This window comes from Lissotriton vulgaris, chromosome 1_2 (genome assembly GCF_964263255.1).
Source record: "Lissotriton vulgaris chromosome 1_2, aLisVul1.2, whole genome shotgun sequence".
NCBI lineage: Eukaryota > Metazoa > Chordata > Amphibia > Caudata > Salamandridae > Lissotriton > Lissotriton vulgaris.
In genome coordinates, this window is record NC_141686.1 from 288,893,686 (window position 1) to 288,913,834 (window position 20,149).

General features: G+C 44.2%; 1 protein-coding gene across 1 annotated transcript in view; it reads right to left on the reverse strand.

Annotated features, from left to right (window-relative positions):
• Positions 1-1,552: 1,552 nt before the first annotated feature.
• The window catches only part of LOC147736519 (carnosine synthase 1-like), a 308,759-nt gene continuing 290,162 nt past the window's right edge, over positions 1,553-20,149 (reverse strand). Inside the window, exon 6 of the mRNA XM_086952636.1 lies at positions 1,553-3,788. Within this exon, the coding sequence (XP_086808762.1) occupies positions 2,562-3,788 (1,227 nt within the window). The 3' untranslated portion in view covers positions 1,553-2,561. The remainder of the gene's footprint in view (positions 3,789-20,149) is intronic.

Sequence of the window (20,149 nt, forward strand, 5' to 3'; positions counted from 1 at the left end):
CCCGAGTCCGGTGAGTGGGGCAGGAGAAAGGGAGGGGCGCCGGGACACATTGTCGGTGTCCGCCCCTCCCCAGTAGCGCAAGCTCGCGCTCCGTGCCAGTGCGAAGCCATGAGGGCTTCAAGGACGGCCCCAGTTGGCAGTGGGTCACCCCAACGTGTGTGAGCCCAGAGAGCCTCTAGGGGGCCATTTCTTGATTTACGAGCCCGGCGAGGCTCGAGGGCCCTTTTGTTGTTGCTGGTCAGGGCGGCCCCGATTGGCAGCGGGTCGCCCCAACGTTAGAGAGCCTGTGTGGCTCAGAGGGGCCATATTGTGTTTAAGAGCCTGTTTGGCTCCAGCGTTTGGCCATATTTAGTTAGAGGGGGCGTCCGGGCACATTGCCAGTGCCCGCCCTCTCCTACCTACGAGGAATGTGTTTTTGGAGCCTGTGTGGCTCCCATGGTGGGTGCAGTTTGCGCCCAAGGGTCAGTGAGGTCCCTGTCGCAGTTTCCTTCATGATTCCCCAGCTGCCCAGCAGTTTGTGGGCAGCTGACACGTTTAGGCTTTTTGTACTTTGAGACTGGCGCTGCATGGCAGCGCACCCTGACTTTGGACTCAGGGCATCTTTGCCCCACAAGGCCAGCTGGCCTAGGGACTGCCACAGGTGGTGGCTTATGTGAGTTTTTGCGCAATTGTATGGTTATTGCACCTCTGAATGTGATTTCGTGCATCATGTGTTATTCCTGCACATCTGAATGTTTTTAGACATCATGTGATTTTTGCGCTACTGTATCGCTCTGACACCTCTGAATGTTTTTATGCATAATGTGTCTTTCTTTTCCTGCCCTGCACCTCTGAATGTTTTAGGCATCATGTGTCTTCTTGCGCTGCACCTCTGAATGTATTTTATTGCGTCATGTGCTTTATTCTTAACACCTCTGAATGTGTAGGTCTATGCATCATGTGTTTCTCTTTATTACTCCTCTGAATGTGTTTCCTGCATCATGGGTAATGTGTTCTGGTTTATACCCCTAAGTGTATTTTATTCTTAGGTGGTTGTCCTTTTAGTACAGGTGGTCCTAGTGAGGTCCTGGTCCCCTGCGTGACATGATCCTAAGGTGTTTAAGGTTGCGTAGTGTGTACTTACCTGTTCCCAGTAGTTACTGGATGTGAGTTGTAACTGATATGTTATGCTACAGTGATTTTATATTCTTTATTCTAGAAGTGCTATTTCTGATTATGACAGTGGCCCAGGTGACCCTGTCCTGTACATAATCCCATGTGAATATAGCATGTGTCAGTTGGCACAATGTATATGTGTGATTTTATCTGATGTGTTTTTACAATACAAAAGTTATTTTTATAATAACCTTGTGTGGAGTTTCTTTTGTGGTGTGCCTAGTATGTTGTTGCTGTTGTGCGCTGGCGCAAATGCTTTACACATTGCCTCCGAGTTTAGCCTTACTGCTTGTGCCAAGCTACCAAGGGGGTGAGCAGGGGTTATCGTTATCTTGGCATGTGACTTCCTTGCCCTGACTAGAATGGTGGTTTCTGCCTGGCTTTGGCGTCAGCCTTAGCCTACCAGAAATAGCCAGTTCTACCACTTACCACCATAGAAAAAGACTTGCGGTAAAGAAACTCCTAATATGCTTGGTGGTGCTGCAGGGACACCGCCAGCATGTTGCGAGCCTCTGATCGCTACGCCACTGCCAGGGATCATAGATTCCTGGCGGTTGTGGCAAGCCTATGGTGGTCCAACCGCCATAATCGTAATATAGCGTTTGAACCACTGGTGCAGCAGTTGCCGCACAGCCACCATTGGTTTGTCGGGTCATCGGACTGCCAAACTCATAATCAGTCCATAGTGATTTGCTAGAGTCTATTGTATCACTTTGTCTTTTATAATGAAACAAAAATTTGGAAAGATCAACTTTCACATTAAAAATAAACTTAAGGCTTTTGCATAATTATTGTTTTGTTGATTTAAATATAGAATTTTGTAGTTTGTGTAGTGTATATAGCTAAGGCAGGGGTTCCGACATGACAGTACTAGTTTGGCGCTGGAAAGTTTAATGAGCCCTGAGACGTATGGCATTGGGCACGACAAACACAGTGGCTCAGCTATTATCAAACACTCCCCTAACAAAAAGCTAGAATTATTGGCTTTCCCAGCCAGTGCTTGTTAATTAAGGATGCATGATAAGTTTGTATGTGTTCACTGACATCTTTATAATCAGGGAAAGTTTTTAAACAAAGCGGCCAAAGCATAATTTGGAACATAAACCAAAGACCACGTTTGATACAATGGAAATACACAACTAACTGATTGAAATGATGGAATGTGCAGTTCTTTACTCTGTGTACTTTCTCCCAAGGGAAGGTGGGGATGGAGTGGTTGGTTGGTGTGGGACAAGAAATGCTGTGTGTGTGCATGTGTGCTGTCTGCCTGTTTGCTGCTCTGTCTGATGTTTGCTAGTGGTAGTCTTGTGAGAATATGGCGTCCCCAAGGAATAATAATACATACCATATTCATGTCTATTAAATCTGAAATATGTGTTCCCTGGTACTGCAGGCATGTTTAAATTCTACTTGAATTCAGAGATGAAGTAGGGCACTGGATATTCAATGGTGTCAATGCCCAGAACACAACAAATGCTTATCAGTTGCAGGCATGCCTTCTCTCGAGTCTCGCCGACACAGGCCACACAGCAGTACAGCTCTGCAAAATCAACTGCCACTGTTCCATCAAACAAAATGGTCATCCGGATCACACCACGCTCATGTAAAGCCTGCAGAGTCTTCAGGTTGGTTCTCAGAGCTTGCTGGTGCAAAGGATGCACACACAAGATACCCACTAGATGAGTGCATGGACGGGCACGTCGTACTGGCGTCAATGGTGGTACACTGCAGGCCACCATAAGACTGGCCAGCATGATGTCTTCACCGTAGATCTCCAGGATCCAGTGACGGAGAAAATATCCTGCAATCCGGGCATTGATCTCAATGAGCTTCGGCCCTGTAGGCATCATCTTAAACTCTACATTAAAGACTCCATCAACTAGTCCACAACTAAGACAGCTTTGGTAGGCGGCCATCACAAGCTGGGCCTCCTTGTCTGCTGGGAGAAATGTAGGCATGCAGGCAGCTGTCTCATTGAAATCGGGTACCCTGGTGGGCCCGTTATCAGAGACAAATGCTCCCATAAGCTGGCCGTCATAGATGATGATGTCAACATCGTGTTCTGAACCAGAGACATATTCCATAAGCACCATGGCATTTCCATGGCTCAACCCAATGCCGGGGCAGTCTCTCTCCTCTTTCATGTTGCTTGATATGTTCTTGTAGTGCTGGTGACACTGCTCTTTATTCTCCACCATTTGAACTCCTATGCCTCCGCTCCCAAATTCTAATTTCATCACACAAGGGTAGGCAACGCAGTTAGAAACCTTCTCAATATCAGTGTGACTTTTCACTTGGTAGGATGGCAAGGCATAGGAAGCAATGGTATTCGAGAAAGCACTGTCTTTGCAGTTAAGCAGGCTGAGGTGGGTGAGACTCTTCTTCTTAGATAGGAGTATGGCTGACACTGAGTTGGAGCGGAGGCCTAGCTGCTCACATACTAATGCAGCAAGGATAATGCAGTCATGCCAGAAAGCGACACATCCATCCAGATGCATTGTACGGTCACGTACCATCTTCAAGATCCACTGGGCATGAGCCTCATCCTGCTTGTGGTCAGTCATGTCATAGTGAATGAAGTTGTGCACAATGCTCGCAGCAAAGTGATTTGGGTCTGATTCAATCAGGTGAATCTAGAAACAGAATAAGAGACACAATGGTATTATCTAACCCAGCGCTTACTCTAAACAGATAGGTATTTCTTCCAGCCAATTGTTTTTGCATCAACAGGCACTACCCCCCACAAAGTATCCAGCCACTTACATTCACCTTTCATTGTTTCTCCTTTGAGTTATCTATCCATCTCTGCATTCATTGACCTATCCATATAGCTTTCCATAGAACCATCATCCCACAGATATTCTATAAATATGCCATATGCTTACCTGCCCTTTCTAACTCATCCATCTGCCTAAACCTTATTTCACCTGCAATACACAATGCAAACAATAATGCTACAACTGCAATCTGCATGGACTTTACATTCCACTGAACCTTACATGTTTTGGTCCAAAAAGACCCTGTATTCTAACCTTGCATCCTCAAGTTGCTTCTGCAACCTTGGCTGAACATCAGGGGGCCAGATTCTTGATTCGAGCAGACTGCCCTCCAATAAGCCTATTGTATACCCCAAGATGTGTAGGCTTGAACATTCAGCCCTTTTTTGAGCAGAAGATAAGCTTTGCAGTTTCATTCTGAGGAAGGCCTTAAACGTCCATGTATATTTTTGAATATGGGAAAAAGCTGGTGCCCTACTGACCTGGAAAGCTCCAACAGACAGGTCTTGAAATTGTATTGAAAAGTTGGTCTTAAACGATAGAGTGGACATCTTAGGGAAGCAGAAAGATATGCAGGCCTGTTTAATGTCTCTTTTTTCTAGCCTACATGGGGAAGAAATCTCTCCTGATTTGGGGTGGATTAAGTCATGGTTGAGGAAGCTGCAGCTCCCCAACTTAATAGATGAGGGTAGTGAGGCTCTTGATGCTCTAATCACTAAGGAGGAGATCCGTTTGAGTATATCTAAGGGTATGAAAGGTAAAGACATAGGTACTGATGCCTTACCAAATGAAGTATATAGTCTTCTAATTGAGAAACTGATGTCATTCCTGGAAGCTCTGTTTAACTCCATTTAATTTATAGGTATGGTGGCCAGGTCCTAAATCTTGCAAAGAGGCCTCCATAGTTCTCATTTTGAAACCTTCGAAAGACCCTACTAGGGCAGACTCTTAAATGGCAAATCTCTCTGCTTAATGCGGGTTATAAGATCTTTATTAGTATTTTAGCAGGCAAAATGGCTAAACTCGCTCCTCAGCTCATCCACTTAGATCAGAAGGGCTTTATTCCTAAGAGATATATACAGGAACAGACACAACAGGTAATTGGCATGATTGCTCTTGCCATAGAACGGTCTGCCCCTTTGGCCATATTAGTGTAAGATAACATCAAGGCATTTTACAGAGTATGCTGGGTCATCCTCTGGGAGGTATTGAGTTCAGTGGGATTCAGCCCTAAATTTATTAGCACACTTAAGGCGATCTATGCGGGAGCTTCGGCCAGGATCGTTTTTAATGGCTTATTATCCCCTAGTTGTAATACAATAAGAGAGACACAACAGGGTTGCCCTTTATCTCCCCTTCTTTTTGATATTTATATAGAGCCTCTCGCCCAACAGCTGATATTGGATGCCTTAGTTGTCCCATTCAGTTCCTCGCCATATAGCTGTAAATTTGTGCTTTAAGCCAACGATTTATTAATCTATATGGCTGACCCCTTAACTTCAATCCCGAGAGTGGAACAACTGTTGGCGGAATTTGGCTCTTTTTCAGGGTATTTGGTTAATACAGCCAAAACTGAGGTTATGTGTTGGAATATTGCGAATTGGGAGGGTAAGTTCTAAGTTTAGATATCTGGGTATCACAGTAGTAAGCATTATAGAAAAAATCCCACATCTTAATCTGTCAAGGTTTACTAAAGATACTTAATGCCTATTAAGTAGGTGGAAAAATCTCAGTTGACAACCTATGGATAAGTCAATCTGATCAGGGTATTGATAAAATTCAGAGGAAGGAGGTGAGTTTTATTTTAGCCCATAAAGGAGCTAGACTATCCTGGAAAAAAGCTGAATAAAGGGTATTGGCTCTACCTGATTTAAACTGGCATTGTGTTGCTTTTCAATTTAAAAAGATCCTGATGCTTCTGGTAAAAGCAAATGGTTCCACTTGGGGAAAACTTTTGGGGTAGATGGTAAGGCACTGGAGTGTGGAGGGCTTTCTATATAAATTTGGTGCTCCCAGGTTCTTTAAGAAGGTTCGATTAAAGGTACTGAGATCTGCCTTGGATATTTGGTATAGAGTTAGGAGGAGGTGGGGCATTGGATACTTTTCAGACTTTTCTCCAATTTGGGACTCCCCAGAACACCAGAATGTTCAAAGGATGCTTTAAGTCTTCCATTCAGAAGGTGGGAGTTACAACTTGGTCTGATTTGGTATCATTGGAAGGAAGGAGTGCACCCTTGGGAAGTATTGAATGCTAAAACCAGCAATAAGTTGTCTAGATTTAAGCTTATCCATCTATCCTGCTGGTTTGTGGCATCAAAAAAGGAAATTAGGGGTTATTATGATTTGGAGTTGTCTCTCCAGGACATCAGGCTTAAGAATAAAGAGGTGGCAAGGTGGTTTGAGGGATTCTTGGTGGCATACTGTATGGAGAAGGACTCTTTCTAAGGAGGTCAAGTCAGCTTGGGATACTTCATTCAAGACTTTGTACTTAACTGTTAGACCTGCTAACTTGAAGCGAAACCACTTATTCACAATTAATCGTCTATTGGACTCTGCACAAAATATCCAAGATTGCCCCTCAACCTCCCCCTAAGTGTGTGAAGTGTGGCTGCTTAGGAGCCAATGATGTCCATATTTTCTTTGAATACCAGTGACTGAGAGATTTCGGGTACGGTATAGAATTAGCACTAAAAGGTATCTTCGATCGGGAGATTAAATTTAATGCAACACTTATTCTCCTAGGAAATGATGGTGCGCTAACTTTGCTGTTGAGGCGGTCCCACAGAAGGTTGCTCTTTTATTTGATTCTTATCACCTGCAGGGAAATTTGCTTGAAATGGAGAGATCCCATGCCCCCGGCAGCAGAAGACTAAGTCAGGATTGGCTGCCTTGATCAGAGAACAGCCAAGAGTCCTGACCTGTCTATATGTTCGGACTTTCAAATTTGGTGTCGCTCCTTGGGTGCTGGCTACATGTCCCACTGATTAGACCGATTCACTGGCAAAGGTGAGGGTCCAGGTGGAAACGAACCAGGGCGATTGCAGTAACTGCTCGGGGGATAGTTAGACAATGCATTTTTTCTTGCTTTACAGACGCTCTTTGGTGATGTGAGAGAAACAAGTAAAAAAAAGAATAATGCTTCAACAGCATCAATCCATCAACACAATCTACACCTGATTTCTATCAACACATCCATCAACCTACCAATCCATTCATCTACAGGTCTTCTAATTGAGTCACACTCCCATTCAAGGCAGGCCTCCACTCTATTGCCTTATTGCTATTAGGGAGTACAATCACAATATACCCATCTTGATATCTTTAAATTAGCTGTGGATTGAAGCAAGACGTATTCTGAAACTGGTCCGCATTGTTCGCAAAGTTCTTCGCACAAAGTACATGATCTATCTCTCAGAAATGGTTATTTCTGAAGGTCGATTTCTCCTTCGTAGCTCCAAAACCTTCTACTCAAACTTTCCTCTTGCCAGAGAAAAATAACCCTCAAGCGTTTTCAGGGTGTGCTCCCAGTGACCGCCCTCACCATCAAAGGGTGGGGTGGTGGGTGGAAGGAGTGTGGGGGGATGTGTGAGTTAGGGCAGGGTGAGGGGACAGACAGGTTAAGAATAATAATTCAAAAACACTTACCTGATAACGTCTCTTCTGTCGTGTCGCTCCTGCTGGCCTCTTCTGGGTCCCAGCAGCCCCTAGGACAGACTCCCAGCCAATCCCCATGCTGCAGAACAGCACAGGGATTGGCCTGAGTGAGCAGCAAAGACACTCTACTCAGGTCATGGAATCCATGGGATTTCTCCAGCCCGCCTGCTGAATGCCTGAATGCAGCCGGGCTGGAGAAACCTAAGTGTGCATGTGTGTTTTGGTCAGCCTGATACGGCCAGCCAAACACACATGAGCACTAAGGGAATGCACAAGCACTTCTCCTCCACCCTCCAATGCCACGCCCATCCATGCACAAGCTGGCTCAGAGCCAGCAAATAAAAAATTAAACAATGCTGGAGCATCGTTTTATTTTTCATTTGCTGGCTCTGCATCAGGCAATGCTCCTATGCCATTGCAGAGGAGCCGCCACTGTGTGTTCTCGTGTTGTGGGAGGACATTCCCCCACCAATTAAATCAAACACTTCTCTTAAGGTCTTCAGAGGGGATATGAAAACTTGGCTCCTCCAACAATTCCTCCTAGATGGCCCCATCATCTACTCATTACAGTTCACTTTCAGAAAAACCTTAGAAGCTTATCAGGACATTCTCTACTGTAGTATGCACTAGGGGTGGGTGGAGTTGGCGGAGTAATACTATGCAGAATTCCACAAAGCTAAACAAAAACTCAGTGAATTCCAATTCGTAACTTCAATATGGGACTCCCAATTAATAAAACAGAAACCTCATATACCTTTGATAAAATAACAAGTGTTTCTGTCTTTACATGCTAAAATGTATATAGTCATTTCACAAACATGAAAATGACAATTTAGCAAGCAGTGATAGAGGTGATGATTTTGGGATCCTTCCTAACCTAGGAAGAGAACCAAGCAGATGCCTTGAAAACAAAGAGCACATCTTGCTGGACGATTCAGTGGTGGTCCAAACCTCTTAGAACCACCCCAAGCATAGTTATGGACAAAAATACAATGCCAACCAAAGGCCCTGCAAAGCATTATGGGATGAGATTAGCAGTGGGCAGTGAATATTATAGTATCCAATATCACAATAATTCTACAAAGAGCTGCAGTTCAACTAGTCGTTACTAGGTGTCCCTCACGAGTCAAATGCAAAAGCTTTGAAACAATTTCATAAAGCTGCAGTTCCACTAGTCGTTACTAGCTAATGAGCACAATGGAAAAGCATTGTTCTGCAGCTTGATGTACTAATTTCCAAATTTCATTTTTGTGAATTGGTTATGTGCTTTTTAGCATGTAAAGTTGCTTTTTCAAAGCATTTGTGGGTACAGTTAAGTAGCTGATTCTGCTACGTGGAGGAACAGAGTACATGCGTAGTTAACAAAACTTCTGTAGCAGAGCTGAGTTCATTGCCCAGGGTTAGTACTCAACCATTACTTGGGTTTTATTTAAAAACAATGCAAGCATATTCCACCTCTCACTTATTTCGTGATGCTTCCTCCCTAAAGATTTCGATATAACATGTGCATGTTTCCTTATTGGTTGTAAGCTTTTCTCTCTTTGTTTCCCCAGGGCTCCTTCCTGAGCCTAACCTTTTTAATATTTACATGGCCCCTCTCGTTAAGATAGCCAGAAGTTTTGGATTTGAGATTATCTCATACGCTGATGATACACATGGCCACTCTCGCTAAAATAGGCAGAAGTTTTGGATTTGAGATTATCTCATACGCTGATGATACGCACCTACTTTTCTCTTATGGGTCTAACCAGTCAAAATCCAAAGCCCTTTTCTCCTCTGGGATGAAGGCTGTAGCCACCTGGATGTTGGATAACAGACTGCAACTCAATCCTACAAAAAACGGAATTATGCTATTCGGACATGCCCAACTTCTTTGCGCCCCAGAATGTGGCCAGCTGAACTAGGCCCCAGCCCTTCAACCACATTGGTAGTAAAAAATCTTGATGTCCGCTTAGGTCAATCCTTTTCTATGAAAAACACATTGCTTCCACCACTGCATCCTGCTTTCACCTGCTACACCTGTAATGAAGAGTTTTCCCCTATTACCTCTTCCCTCAAGGAAAACCTTGGTTCAAGTCCAGTAAATCAGCCGCCTTGATTACGGCAACTCACTTTTGGCGTCCATCAACGAGTCTCAACTGTCCAAACTTCAGGTGTTCCAAAATACTACTGCACGCCTTGTCTGCAACCTCCCTCCACGCTTGACCTCAGCCCCTCTTCTGCGGTCCCTACATTGGCTCCCAGTGAAAAAAAAGAATCATTTTAAAATTATATTGCCTAAGCCGCTGTGCCTTTCATGGCCAAAGGCCTTCCTTTTTAGCTGCTAAGATTTTGCCCTACACTCCAGTGAGACTCCTTAGTTCCAGTGACAAAGCTCTCCTTACAGTCCCCAGGTTTAAGAAGGCTAGGACTGGCTGTAGATCTTTCTTGTTCCCTGCTACTCATCCTTGGAATAACTTGCCCACACAACGTCGTCTCTGTGAAAACCCTTTTCTTTTTAGGAAGGCACTTAAGAATCATTTATTCTAGTCAACCCCAACCTGTTTTATGGGGGACTTGGGCGACCATAAAACCACAAAGATCTACCAAACATTAGTGACGAATCTTTCAACGACTTTAGATCCCCCCAGGATAAATGGCAGCCAGACTTGAGTCCTTTAGACAGCCATGACTGGATAGAGGCCCTGGAGTCCCCGAGAGCTGCTGCAATTGCATCCCATCTTAGGCTAATCCAATTTAAGTATTTACACCGCACTTATTTCACTAGATATCGACTGTGGAGGGCAGGGCTGATGGACTTCCCTATGTGCCTACGATGTGGTAGCGAGAAAGGTACATTACTGCATACAGTTCAGAGGTGTGATGCACTGGGCCGGTTTTGGAGGGTGGTTACTCGCTGCTTATTTGAAGTGTTAGGTTGGGTCATACTTCTCTCTCCCAGGCCCATTCTTCTGCACATCACAGATGAAATTGGGGGTAATATCTTTAAAATACATGTACTGTCCTTGGGTCTTACCCTAGGTAAAAGGGATATTGCAAGGGCATGGAAGGATCCGGCTCAACCTAAACTGAGTGCTTAGAAGAAAGGTTTCAACTGGTGTATGGTTCAGGGGCAGCCCATCTCTAAAATATGGAAATGATGGGCTGATTTTAGGGGCCTCTCATTAGAACCGCCTCCTCCACAACCTGCGGAAGTTGAAACCATATAGAGAGACAGCACAGGGCAGTGACGTTGTTCAATTAGGTATGATGTACATAAATAGGCTTGATGGGCATAACCTGGTTTTGTTCTGTGGTATGCGACACAACTGTTAAAAATGTTTGGGACTGTTGTTTACAGACCCGAATGGTTTACTTTCTTGTTCTACAATGCTATATAATAGTCACCTGCCTAGAAATCAGTATATTGACTACTGTATGTTTTCATTACTTTGTAATGCTTGCTATTACTATATCTGCTGATTCAATAAAATGAGTTTTGAAGAAAAAAATAATAATAACATAACATAACATTCTTGATTTATTTCGATTCACATAATTGACCATTTTATTGAAGGCCGTACATCAATGTACATCAGGAATTATTTATCTACTGTACTGTGTACATAAGCTCTTTATCTTTGGTTGTTACTTTTGTCTACTCTGTACGGTAGCACTCTAAAGCCTCTTGGGATCAAGACAGTGCTAAATAAAACCCTCTAACAATAAATAAATAAATAAACAATATTCCTACTGACCATCCCCATCCAATTATTCTGCTGCGCTGCAAAACACATGCCAGCTGACAGAAAAATGATTATTGACAAAATTAAACAATGTTTAATATAAAAACTAAAAATTGCTGAACCGTAAAAGTTGTTTAAGCTTATTTGTTCATATGCTTTCCATGGGTCTGTAGGACCATATTCACTTCAATTGAATTTAAAGGCATATTGTCCCTTTATACAGGATACATGTCCCCATTTATTTCAAACCAGTGGAAAACTGAAATTCAGAAACCTAATCATATGAGTTCATTGTAAGGCGTGTAACATTTTAAATCACTCATAACATTTCATAGCAAGCATCAGAAAGGACTATATATGGAGAAGTGTGGAGAAGTGTGGCTCAGGGGTTAGAGGCGGCAGTCCCGGAAGCTGAGATCGGCCCTGGACCAGGGTTCAATTCCCTGCCTCGGTGGGTCTTGGGCTCAAAAAATTCCACGGACTCGATAATTCTCGCGCCGGTGCCTTCTCGACTCACGGGTTCACACTCTGCGACTCTGCGCAATAGCTTGCTTAATCTCCACAACGGCCCCTCGCGGCGGGATGCCTGGCTTTCACCTTGTGGATACCCTGCCGGGGTTAACTCACAGGGGAATACCAGGACGGGTTCCCTAAGCAAGCGCCGGGAAACCCTTTGTGGGTAGCTGTGCGCTATATAAGCTCAAATACATTTACATATATGTAGGAAAGTAAGATCTGCTTTCATGGTCACCCCTCCTTTTTGCTGGTGTCATTCTGTTATCTGACTTGTCTGACTGGGATCCTGCTAATCAGGACCCCAGTCACTGTGATCTCTCTCTAAATTGGAGTATGGTAAGTACTTTGGTACCTTCCCTATAGGCTACTGGTGTACACTCCTAAGTACCTACTATATGGTACTAAGGTACCCAGGTCATAGGTACACCTGGGGCTCCCGTGGGATGCAGCATGTATTATGCCACCCATGAGAGACCACTCAAACTGTGACTACAGGCCTGCCATTGCAGCCCATGTGAGCTGGTGCTAGCACCACTCACAACAGATATAAGTTTCCTTATATCTGAGGTCACTGTACTTAAAACTTATAAGCCATCCCTAGGGTAGGCATTTTGATCCTAAAGCCAGAGTGTTTAGTTATAAGTGTGAGGTGCCCTGCATGAGCAGGACACCCCCTACAAACCTAGGAGTCAATTGTCTCTGCGTGGTATTTGCGATCAGCCCTATTTGACATATAGTGGAATCAAGTCAATTAGGAGATGACTAACTATATATTGGCTGCACTATAACTGGTCATGTTTGGTATCAAACATGTTGAAATCTTGTCCAATCACCGATTCCAGTGTTGGATATAGGATTCCATGTACTGGGGGCTCCCATTGGGACCCCCTATTATCCCGGTACCAACCTTTCAGGGTCGAACAGCAAGCTAGTGCTGCTGCCGACCACTGACACGTTCTGCCATCCTGCTGCTGAGCCAGGCTCAAGCAGGGGAAGGCAGGACAATAGGTTTCCTATCACAGGGATGTGTGACCACCTCCCAGACAGGATTTAGTGTATTGGGTTGGAGTGGGGGTACTTGCCAGCTTCACCAGACTGCTATGAAGGGCACATTTGGTGCCCTCCTTTCACTTGCATACTCCAGTTAGAATCAGTTCAAGGAGCCATCAGCTCCCACTCTGGTGTGAAACTGGGGTTTTGGGGTACAGTGGTATTTTTGGGGTTCAGGGTTAGGTTTGGGTTTTGGGGTACAGGGCTATTTTTAGGGTTCAGGGGTAGGTTTGGGTTTTGAGGTACAGGGGTATTTATAGGGTTCAGGGCTAAGTTTGGGTTTTGGGGTACAGGGGTATTTTTACGGTTTAGGGATAGGTTTGGGTTTTGGGGTACAGGGTATATTTATAGGGTTAAGCTGGGTTAGTGTTTAAGGGTGATGGGGTATTTTAAGGACTAAGGATGGGTTAAGATTATGTGGTGCAGGGGTATTTAAAGCGAACAGGGTGGGATTAGCACACAATATGAGACATGGCATGAAGGGCGTAACGTACCACCCGCCCCCAGCGTTTGTCAAGCCCCCAGCACAAGCCCACAGCACAACACAGACACGCCCACATGGGACAACTTTGCTGGCACGGTTCTTTTACCTTTAAATGTATATGGTGGGCGTCTGCATAGCCTATGTCCTTCTGCTGCAACTGCCCTTTCCAACGCTATATTGGGTGTTGTGATTGGTGCTGTGGTTCCTAAGATTATCCGCCTCAAAGGTTTGGGCTCTCTCTTTATTATATTAGTATGGATACATATATATATATATATATATATATATATCACAGCTCCAGGTTTCTTTCACATCCCATGGAAAGAAATTACGGCACTCACAGGGAAAGTGTTCAGTATGTTTTTAATCGCTCAGCAGACAAACGCGTTTCGGTATTCCTTCGTCAGTGTCTACCATTGACACGGAAGGAAGCGCATTTAAGAAGTTTTCATCAAATTTTTGCATGCACATAGAAAGAGGACTGACGTTTTACCTCCGTGAGAGACGATATTTACATAGTAAATTACTCAATAGGAATAGGAATTGTCCTCCCACTTGGGTAAAGCTTAAACTCTGTAAATAACGAGATCCATTATACCCCGTGAGCAATGCCGATCCACGGCTGAATAACATATCACACAACAAAGGCAAATATACTTTATACATGTATGTAAGAATGTCGGTAAATCACAAAATGCAAAGTGCCTAAATTATTGAAATGTAAATTACAATGCCTTTACGATTGTGATTTCTGAAATGTTAAAGTAAAAAGTAATTTACTATGTAAATATCGTCTCTCACGGAGGTAAAACGTCAGTCCTCTTTCTATGTGCATGCAAAAATTTGATGAAAACTTCTTAAATGCGCTTCCTTCCGTGTCAATGGTAGACACTGACGAAGGAATACCGAAACGCCTTTGTCTGCTGAGCGATTAAAAACATACTGAACACTTTCCCTGTGAGTGCCGTAATTTCTTTCCATGGTTTACACGTGGGGCGCCGCCACGAGAGGCACCCGCCTGCGAGTGACCCGGATTTTGGTGCAACGGAGCGGAAATATATATATATATACACAAGGTGTATATATACACCTTATAGGTCTTCCACTGTTTTTCTTTTTTCTTCTCTGCTGCTCTCTCCACAGCGCGGGGACACGCCGGGATGGCGTCACCAGGCGCTTTATAAACCCCTTTATTATTATTATTATATATATATATATATATATGTATGTATATGTATGTATATATATATATATGTATATATATATATATATATATATATATATATATATATATATATATGTATATATATATATACATATATATATATATATATATATATATGTAGGTATGTATATATATGCTTGAAAGGTTCCAAAAAAATAAAATAACATCTTGCCTGAAGCCGTGGGGTCCGTCTTCTTCTTTCGCCACGCCGTGTGGAGGTTTGAGGAATCACTTGGATATATATATATATATATTCACTTAAAAAACCATAAGTTTCAGGCCTTATATAGTTAGGAATTAGCATTTAAAAAACCATTGAAATTGCTCCTATATAGTTAGTTGTACTAACTATATTTCGCGCACCCGCAATCCACTGCTGATGATGTCACATATTACATCATTCATGACATGGTCAGTGACATCACTGATGACATCTCAAATGACATCACTGATGACATCACTGATGACATCTCATTTGACATCACTGGTGACATCACTGATGACATCATCCAGTGACTGTGTGTTTCTGTAAAGTTTAAATATGTTTTACATATTGAAGAATGAGTGGAAGTAAAAGTGTCTTGATGAAGGATTTAGTAGGTGCGTGACTGACTGTATGAGTGAGTGATTAAATGTGTCTTACTAAATGCATGGGTTAGTGACTAAACTGTCTGAATGTGTGCATCAGTATGTCTGTTGTTGTGTAAGCTGCTGCATGTGTTGATCAGTAACTATATGAGTGGCTATATGGGTTATTGATTGGTTGCCCAAGTATTTGAATGGGAGACTGAGTGTGTGTGTGGGTGGCTTGGAGGTGTGTGACTCTGTGCATAGATGTGTGAGCAGTTGATTCACTAGGTGTATGAGTTCAAGAGTGCATGTGGAAACAGCTATATGGGCGGTTGACTGTGTGCATGGGTGTGTTGGTGAGTGAATGGATATCTCAGTGCTACATGTCCAAGTAAGTACATATGTAAAACACAGTGCATGTGAGAGTTGGCATATATAAATGACTAAACATGAGAGCCAGTGAATGTGCGAGTGGCTGTATGGATCATTGTGTACTTGTATCAGTGATTGTATAAGAGAGTAAGTATGTGTTAGTATATGTTTGAATAAGTAAGGTGTTGTGTGTATAACTGTATAGTTGAGGAAATGGAAGTGTGATTGATTCTTTGCATGACTGACTAGGTGTGTGAGTAACTCCATGGATGAGTGGCAGTGTGTGAGTGTCTTTATAGGTGTATGAGTGCATATGATAGTGTTGTATTGATGAGTGACTGTATGTATGAGTGATTCTATGAGTGAATGAGTCAATGTGTGTGTAGACCTAGGAATCAGAGAGTGCGTATGTAGTAACTGGTATTGGTGTGTCAATGGTTTCAAGAATGGTAGTCTGTATTTAACACTGGGTGTATCAAAGGTTATATTAGAGTGTCAGGAGGTGCATCGTATTATCACATGAATGATATCATCAGTGATGTGATCAGTGATGTCAAATGAGATGTCATCAGTGATGTCATCAGTGATGTCATTTGCGATGTCATCAGTGATGTCATCAGTGATGTCACTGACCATGTCATGAATGATGTAATATGTGACATCATCAGCAGTGGATTGCGGGTGCGCGAAATATAGTTAGTACAACTAACTATATAGGAGCAATTTCAATGTTTTTTTAAATGCTAATTCCTAACTATATAAGACCTGAAACCTATGGTTTTTTAAGTGAATTTGCAAGGTTTTTAAAATGCTAATTCCTAACTATATAAGGCCTGAAACCTATGGTTTTTTGAGTGAATTTGCAAGGTTTTTTAAATGCTAATTCCTAACTATAATACTATATAAGGCCTGAAACCTATGGTTTTTTAAGTGAATTTGCAAGGTTTTTTAAATGCTAATTCCTAACTATATAAGGCCTGAAACCTATGGTTTTTTCAGTGAATTTGCAAAGTTTTTTAAATGCTAATTCCTAACTATATCAGGCGTGAAACCTATATTTTTTTCAATAAATTTCAAAGGTTTTGTAAATGCTAATTCTATTAGCGGATAACGTTTATATATGTTATTATCCTTCTGGGACCACCTGAGCAGCCATCTTGTCTCTCAGGAGAAGTGAGGCACAAGAGAGCACAAAACAAGAGTGGAAAACGCTAAAAGGGGGCAGGGTAGAGACCCCCTGACCCCTAGCCCTTCTCAGGGGGTCCCAGAAGGACCACAAAGTGAAAAAAATATATTTATATATATTTTTTTTAATCGCGGGGTACGCGCAAGGTACGCACACCGTACGCGTACGGTGTGCGTACCCCTCGATTTTTTATTTTTTTTATTTTTTTTGCCCTTGGGGGTCCTTCTGGGACCCCCTGAGAAGGGTTAGAGGGTTGGGGGGTCTCTACCCTGCCCCCTTTTTGTGTTTTCCACTCTTGTTTTGGGCTCTCTTGTGCCTCAGTTCTCCTAAAAAACAAGATGGTGGACAACACTTCCTGGTTTGGACAGTTTGGAATGTTGACAGTCGACTGCCAGCCAATCAGAAACTCGCTTGCGCACGTAAGGGTACGTGTACGTACGCTTACGGTACGCATACTGTACGCGTACGGTGGGCGTACTATGAGCGCATCTAGATATATAATTTGCTCAAATTCAATTTTCTCAACAACTACTGGAGGGATTTTCACTAAATGTAGAAAAGGCACTACTGCATACCTGTCCCTACCATTTTGCCAAGTTTGGTGTAATTCCGTTCAGCCGTTCGGGCTGTAACCGTGTCTTAAGGTCCCATAGAAAATGCCATTTGAAAAATTTCAAATTCAATTTTCTCAAGAACTACTGAAGGGATTTTCACCAAACATAGCAAAGGCACATGTGCTACCATTTTTCCAAGTTTGGTGCAATTCCATTCAGCCGTTCGCGCTGTAGCCGTGTCTAATGGTCCCTATGGAAATTAACATTGGGAAAACAAGTTTTGGGACCCCCCTTTCGGCCCCCGCTTGGCAAATCCCCCCGAAACTTTCAGGGAAGGAGCGGAGCGGAGCTGGCCAAAATTCTGGAAAATTACACTCAGATTCCTCAATCGGCGCCAAAGTTATTCCCAATAGATTGTTGAGCACATATAGATATATAATTTGCTCAAATTCAATTTTCTCAACAACTACTGAAAGGATTTTCTCCAAATAAAGAAAAGGCACTACTGCATACCTGTCCCTACCATTTTGCCAAGTTTGGTGTAATTCCGTTCAGCCGTTCGGGCTGTAGCTGTGTCTGAAGGTCCCATTGAAAATGCCATTTGAAAAATTTATAATTCAATTTTCTCAAGAACTACTGGAGGGATTTTCACCAAACATAGCAAAGGCACATATGCATGCCAGGCCCTACCATTTTGCCAAGTTTGGTGTAATTCCATTCTGCCGTTCGTGCTGTTTCCGTGTCTAAAGGTCCCTACGGAAATTAACATGGGGAAAACACGTTTTGGGACCCCCCTTTTTTCTCGGCCCTTGCTTGACGAATCCCCCCGAAACTTTCGGGAAAGGAGCAGAGCGTAGATGAGCAAAGTTAAGGAAAATTACACGCAGATTCCTCAATCGGCACCAAAGTTATTCCCAATAGAATGTTGGGGATTTCCTATGGTAACTAGGTCCTAACCATATATACCTACTGCCGACCGCCAGTAGGTAATATATATATATACTAGCAGCCGTCCCAACGTTGTCCGGGTATGAATTGCTGCCGGCCAGTAGTATATTGTTTTGTAGGATTTCGTTTAGATAACATTTCTTATCTGTGACAGGCCTGTGAAACGCTCCGATTCACAGTGCACTGCTGATGCACTTAAGAGTGCTCGTTCAGTAGTGTGTGAACTCGGGTTTCCCTACTTTATTTTTCCTTGCAATATTATATAGCGCAAACTCAACAACATGGCATGAGCACAATTTACAGCGTCCCCTGCTGGTTTTTGTATCGTAGCGCTGCTTTGCCTCTGAATCTGCCAATTATTCTTGCCTGCTGCCTGCCTGACTGCCGCTTTGCTTGACTTGCATTGTGATTTATATTTACTGCTGTTTTGTCCTTGGTCGCGCGTCTGCCTGTAGCGCTCCGCTGTGCTCCCCCCTCCGCCTCCATTTTGATTGTTGTTGTGGTCCTCGTGTGCCCGCCCCGCCTCCCAGCTGAGACGCCCTCCCACTGACCTGAAATAGCGCTTCCCTACCTTAGAGCGCCGTGACTCACTCCTCTCTTCGAGCCGAATGGTCGCTCCCAGCGTCCCCTGCTGGTTTTGGTATCGTAGCGCTGCTTTGCCTCTGAATCTGCCAATTATTCTTGCCTGCCTGACTGCCGCTTTGCTTGACTTGCATTGTGATTTATATTTACTGCTGTTTTGTCCTTGGTCGCGCGTCTGCCTGTAGCGCTCCGCTGTGCTCCCCCCTCCGCCTCCATTTTGATTGTTGTTGTGGTCCTCGTGTGCCCGCCCCGCCTCCCAGCTGAGACGCCCTCGCCCCTCCCCCTCCTCTATCCATATGACAGGAGTCCCCGCGTGCAGCGTTTACGCGCAGCGACCGCGCCCCATTCGCGCCGAAGGTGCGTCAAAGGTAAGCCCGTCTACGCCCGTCCGCGCCTGGACCGCGCCCAGCGCCAGACCCCCTGGCCCCCTTCCCTCCCAGCCCTCCCGCATTACCTACGATGCCGCAACCCTCCTAGCCCTTAACCCCGGTCGCGCCCCCGACTGCGTCCAAGCCGCTCCTGGACACACCCATGGACCTTTCTCCTGCTACTCCTGCAAATTCAGCGGCACCGACAACATCTCCGCTACGACCACACCACAGATTCCCGACCCCAACCACCTACAATGCATCCTTCTCAACACCCGCTCGGTCCACAGACACGCCATTGACCTATGGAATCTACTAGACACCATCTCTCCAGACATCGCCTTCCTAACGGAAACATGGATGAACGCTTCCTCCGCCCCAGACATCACCATTGCCATCCCTGAAGACTATAAGATCACTCGCAAAGACCGTACCGGCCACACAGGAGGAGGAATCGCTATCGTCCATAAGAAATCAATCCGCATCTCAACCAGCTCTGACGCCAACCTCGCCAACTCCGAACACCTTCACATCCAAATCCACATCAACCCCAAGACCACACTCAGAGGCACCCTCCTCTACAGACCACCAGGACCCCGCGCAAAATTCAGTGAAGACATCACGGACTTCATCACTCCACACGCGCTCCCCTCCAAAGACTACATCCTTCTGGGAGACCTCAACTTTCACCTTGAAAAGATCAACGACCGCAACACCACCACCCTCTTGGACAACCTCGCCAACCTCGGACTTAAACAACTGGTCACTTCCCCCACCCACATCGCAGGTCACACACTCGACCCCATCTTCACCTCCAGCAATCATGTCTCCTTCAGCCACACTACGGATCTCCTCTGGACTGACCACAGCTGCGTTCACTTCACCTACAACAAGCCAAAACCCACCAACCACCTCCAACCAACTCTGCAAAGAAACTGGAACAAAATCACCACCGACCAGATCTCCTCATCGCTCCTTCTAAA